This window comes from Chanodichthys erythropterus, chromosome 17, assembly GCF_024489055.1.
Source record: "Chanodichthys erythropterus isolate Z2021 chromosome 17, ASM2448905v1, whole genome shotgun sequence".
Taxonomy (NCBI): Eukaryota; Metazoa; Chordata; class Actinopteri; order Cypriniformes; family Xenocyprididae; genus Chanodichthys; species Chanodichthys erythropterus.
Window position 1 is genome coordinate 9,700,330 of NC_090237.1, and position 6,056 is coordinate 9,706,385.

General features: G+C 41.0%; 1 protein-coding gene across 1 annotated transcript; it reads right to left on the reverse strand.

Moving 5' to 3' along the window:
* Positions 1 to 3,781: 3,781 nt before the first annotated feature.
* Positions 3,782 to 4,915, reverse strand: si:dkey-202l22.3 (7 transmembrane receptor domain-containing protein). Its single transcript, XM_067366146.1, has one exon. It carries the CDS (start codon positions 4,913 to 4,915, stop codon positions 3,782 to 3,784), a length of 1,134 nt encoding a protein of 377 aa, XP_067222247.1.
* Between the last annotated feature and the right edge of the window lie 1,141 nt (positions 4,916 to 6,056).

Below are 6,056 nucleotides of genomic sequence, written 5' to 3' on the forward strand. Positions count from 1 at the left end.
GTTCTTATTAGGGAACCTTTGGGTATTATCGGTTAGGTCCATTTTTTTCTTGTGTGCAGTGGGCATCTTGCCCCTGGTGTCCCTGTGCTGGGCTAGCAATCAGCGTTGGTGGCTAGATTTGATAATTAGCATGCAGATCCATTCGCAGGCATATGTCGCCTGACAAAATTGTACTAACTTCTGCTTCATCCTTTACCTACTGTGCCTATGTATGTAATCACAAAATTGTATGTGCCTACATTCATGTGGAAACAGATTGTTGATTCATGCTACTTGTGTGCAAACCTATTTTGCATATACTGTCATGTAATATAAGCTTTCTAATAAATGACAAGACAATACTTCAAATACTGCTGAAAGGTTTGCATTTTACTCTCACATTTACAAGGTAACACAATTGCAAAAGGTCGCCCATAGTGACAGCAGATGTTATCTGTTATGATTGCATTCACACAGGTTATAATCCACATTGTCATAGCATAGAATCAGCTCAACCAGAACTACAAGACTGTATGATTTGTGTGTGTGTGTGTGTGTGTGTGTGTGTGTGTGTGTGTGTGTGTGTGTGTGTGTGTGTGTGTGTGTGTGTGTGTGTGTGTGTGTGTGTGTGTGTGTGTGTGTGTGTGGCTGTTGTAATTCATGTCTAAAGCTGAGTGCACACTGTTTCACACATTTCAGGGGATGTAACATTTTAGGCTTTTTTTTTTTTTAAAGCACAGCATATCTACAGTAGTTTAAGGAGATGCTTGGGTTGTTTAATTTGTATTTCGCATACATCTTAAAGGGTTAGTTTACCCAAAAATGAAAATTCTGTCATTAATTATTCACCCTCATGTCGTTCCAAACCCGTAAGACCTTCATTCATCTTCGGAACAAAAATTAAGATATTTTGATTAAATCCAAGAGTTTTTTTTTTTTTTTTTTTTTTTTTTTGGGTGATAAAAAACGACATGAGGGTAAGTACTTAATGACAGAAATTTCATTTTTGGGTGAACTAACCCTTTAAAGGTGCAATGTGTAAAATTTGGCAGGATCTATTGACAGAAATGCAATCTAATATACAGTGTTTTCAGTGGTACATAAAGACCTTACATAATGAACCGTTATGTTTTTATTACCTTAGAATAAGCCATTTCTGTCTCATACACTGCGGGTCCCCCCTCCATGTCAAGTTGCCATTAAGCGCCGGCATGTTTCTACAGCAGCCCTAAACGGACAAACACTCTACAGAGTGCGTTTCAACACTATGTTGTTGTTCTTCTAAATCATTCATGTTTTTAGAGGCAGCTTGCATCGTCACTATGTTGAATACGCAAAAAGAAGTAGTAGTAGGAGTAGTTGCCTGGTTTATTAGAAGCAGAGACCGTTCTTTGTTAGAAGTAATAAGAAACCTCAATGCTTCACACAAGCTACTCTCTGCTCTCTCAAACGATGACATGTCAGCCAGACGGCCACCGTAGCTATCTCCCACGAAAGGCAGGGTGCGAGGGGTGTGCGCCGTTAGTTGCAGTTCGCAACCCCACCGCTAGATGTCACTAAAATTTACACACTGCACCTTTATGATGTAAGAACTGATAAATATTTGATTTTACCCAAGATCTCACCAGAATCATATCATACAGTCTGACAAGCAACTATCCAGATGCACATGAAAAATTTCCTTCTATCCCAGGAGAGTCGTGCAGATAAAAAATGTTGTAGAATCAAGTAACATCTAAGGAGTCATATCATTGTTAAATATTCCAAGTATTGGTTTTAGATTGGGAGGAAATTCTGATTAATCATCTGATCACGAAATTGGACATCATGCATCACTAGCTATAGTTCAGCTACAATACATACTATTACTATGACTGTTGTTCTTGAAAATACTTAATCTGCAGTAGCTTTTTTTTCTGTAAATAAATGTATTTGTGTTATTAGAATGTAATTTGCAGTTACATCAAAAAATGATTGTGATTACATAATGTATGTTACATAATGCTCTAAGTAATCTGATTATGTAATGCGTTACTTTACTTGTTAAATCAAAAAGTAATCTGATTACATTATACATGTTACTTGTAATGTGTTACTCCCAACGCTGCACATTTCAGATGAGATTGAAAACAGCTGATCGCTAGTTTTACCACAGTCTGAAAATATCAATAGATCAATGTTGATTTCAGTCTGAGATTTTCTCAGAGAGGAGAGCTACCGTAGAAATGTGTTCATTTTGAACATAATCAGAATTATCAGCTATTAAGGGTAAATCATCATACTCTGGTAGACTGGAGGCAGCGTGAGCATTTTCTACATATTCTGAGTTGAGTTTCCACAGAGTTGTACCTTCACCAGTTGGAGAGATTTTTGATGGAATCACATCCTCATGTTCTGATATCTAAGACACACGAAGTTCAAGTTGTATGAAGTTCTTTGTCTGCTGGTTGAAAGGGAACAAACTCAATTGTGTTTGCATTAATTGAAACGGTATTAAATATACACTGTCCACTCAAGTGGATATCTGAAAATGTGTGTAAAAAACAAACAACAAAAGTTTAAATCTTGTTTTTCATGCCTTAAGAGCAACAACACACACACACACAAATCCTGACTGATGTTTTCATAATTCATGCATGAAAGGGTTAAAAAAGAAAACCATGAATAGTATGGCTTTGTTTGTCACACAAATACACACAGTGACATTCTATAGTTAATTACCATTAATCCTTTGGGTCACATACGCTTGTTTATTCATCTGGGAAAAGGTTGACTTGATGAGTAATGTAGTGTTGTGTGAATGCATTGTAGATCATCTAATTAAGGGTATCTCACACCTCCAGAGAACTGTTAGAATGAGACATCAATTCTCACAGCTCTCCGAGGAAAATGACAAAACCACATAATAGCAAAACAACGGCACTTGCTCCTGTGAAATTATCATCACTTTAGCTCCTGCTACTTACAAAAGGTCAGACTCACTCTGTTGAACATTTCGTAGAACTATGCCTATCTTCAGAAATATAGAAGTGTTCCAGTGCGAGCTATGTGCCTCGTATGTGTCTTAAAGCAGAGTCTGCAGTCCATTACCAGAGGCGAAAGGCTGTCATTTGATTGAACTCTGACTGCCAGAGCCCTCTTGAGAGTGTCTGGACTTGAGAGTGAGAGGCTCTGAGGACAAATTTCCGAACAGTGATCTATATCAGACATGCAGTGATCCTTAGAGGCTTGTGAGGCTGAGAGGGTCTATAAGATGTTCTGCATCACTTGTTTTCTGACATGGCTCTGAGCGAAAGGGATAGAATTAACCGCTAATCATATAAATGCAGATATAACAGAGTCAGTAGGGACAGGTTAGAGGTACCTCAGCCAAAACACCTGAATTTTTTTTTTGGCTACTTGCTATTAGCAGAGAAAAACAAGGAAAGGAATTGAAGTGAAAAAGAGCAGTCAACATCTAGTTGTTGTTTGCTGATATTCCCCTTGGCCGTGGTGGGTTCAAAGACAGGGTATTCCCAAACGGATTTACACCTCCAGTAAAAGCAGCACTGTAAATGTGTTTAACATCAGAAGTTTTCACTCAAGGTACTGTAGGGAATCTTGAGCCTGGATCACTAATGTCCACATTAACATCAAAACAAAGCTGAGAGCCTGAGTATTCTTTTTAGTCCTCATGAAAGAAAAGCCCAACGACAACAAAGCCTTCGTTTTCAGATAAGAACATTGAATATTGGCTGGGATACCTCTCCAGTGCTGCGGAACCTCCTTAATGTCTGAGTGCTCCTGATTAGTCTGTGCATCTTCAGAGGCAGCTGTCAGGGACAGGGCTCTCAGGTGATTGGCTCTCTTTCACCGCTACCTCTGAGATGAGTGTCAGGCAGGTGGCAGGGTTGCGGGAGGCACAGCGAGAGAGTAGCTTCTGCCCACTACGCCTGCAGGGGCACAGGTAACCCCGCAGGTGCATGCGGACCTTGCTGTGCAACGAGGCATAGATGAAGGGGTTGTAGCAGGCTGAGCTCATGGCTATCAGGTGGCAACTGACCTGCAGCACGTTGACGTAGCGCTTGTCCACAATCTGGAAGTCTGAGTCTAGATCCAGAAGGAGATTGAGGACTTGCAGCGGGAGCCAACAGAGGGCAAAGGCAAGCACAGACGCCACCAGAAGGGAGAAAGTCTTGCGCCGTTGCTTGCTCCATCGCTGCTGGCTTTGGGAGGGCTCTCCAGGCAGTGTGTGTTTGCGGAGGTGCACACTGATGGCACAGTAGGAGATGCTTACAGACAACAGGGGGATCATGTAGGACGCCAACAAGAAGAAGCAGGAGTAGAGTAGGCGCTGCCGTTCGGTACCCAGCCAGAACTCCTCGCATACTACCAGCTCCATGCCACTTGGTCGCAGGTCCACGTAGCGTGTGTGGAGGGAAGGGGGAGCGGCAAGGGTCAACGAAACTGCCCAGACGCCCAATGCCACTGCGCCACAGCCCCACACGGAGATACGCCTCCGTACCGGGTACGCCACCACCACGTAACGGTCCATGGCGATGGCAGTGAGGGATAATACAGAGGCGAAGACCGTTGCACCTTGCAGCAGAGGAATAAGGTGGCACATTGGACGTCCGAATGCCCAACCACGCGCATCAAAAGCGTACGACGCGGTCAGCGGCACGCAGCTCAGGCACATCAGCAAGTCCCCAGCTGCCAGGTTGCCAATGAAGAAATTGGTGGCATTGTGGAGCTTCTTGTCTGACAGAATGCAGGCAAGAAGGAAACTGTTCCCGACACCAGCTACAACAACAACCAAGGCGTAGAGTGGGATAAACAGAGGTTTGAAGCGCCAAAGCAGCTGGGTTCCCGAGAATTTATCCAGGGGGTCTGTCCGATTCAAAGCTCCGAGGGTTGCGTTAAAGCCAGCCAAAACTTGTTCCAGAAGAGGATCCATTTCTACCTGTGACAAAAACATTCATGAACAACAAAGACAACCATCACAAGCACACAGGTACACACTTGCTCAACTGTTAGAGATAAACTCAGTGTGAGATTGGCACATGGAAACACCGTTGCCATGCTCTTGATGGAACCCTTTTAAAGAGTCTTTCTCCTTCTGTCTTGATGAGACTTGAGCACCCTCTAAGCGCAAAGCAGAAAGGCTGCGTTTCACAGATCCAATTAATTGTCAAAGCTGTTTTTTTTTTTCTCAAGGTGAGTCATAAAGTCTAATTACAGAGTTATTATTTAGTATTATCTAGAAGAAACTCCTAAGATATTTACCTTTATTTAAAGTCAAATTTTCTGGAAGATATAATTCATAAGGATCTACTGGTTATCAGGCCTTATGAATAGAGAATGCATTTGATGACTATAATTACTTTTTGAGTTTATATATCAACCTCCATTACAGAATTTCACAGTGTGATTACATAAACGTATGATTACAGTAGCAATAATACCGCAGCAGATATGAGTGGAAAAGGCCATAATCAGTAATAATTATGATAATAAACATCACATTTTAATCAATTAACAAGTCATTATCAAATTTCCATAACGATTTGCACTAGGATACAATGTGTTCCAAATATGCACAGTGATAGAGATTAAGTACAAATAAAAAAACTGATATTAGTGTGTCATATGAGAAATGGTATCTGATGGTGGCATTAACCGCCAGTAAAGCAGTCAGGCAGCTGGTGGTCAGAATGAGACAAAACAGATGCAGTGAACTGATAAAATTTGAATCCGTTTTTAATCATTAGTTAGGACTTAAGCAAAACTTAATTGCTCAATCAAATTGAATTAAATCCACTCTTTTATTCACTGATGTATGTGTGGAAAACAATTGAATAAAAAGTGTACATTTACAGTACAGTTTTGAAAAGGCACATGCAATGTGAATGAAAAGCAAATGCGTGTTTGTGAAAGAAAATGAAAAAGACAGAGAAAGAAAGAGTACCTGATGCACAAATCTTGATGTATAGCAAGGTGCGGTTTTGATGTTCCTTCAGTGTTGTTCCACAATTAAGATATTGTTCATCTCCACTTTTCCACATCCATAAATGATCCTCTGTGCCCAGTTTGCCATG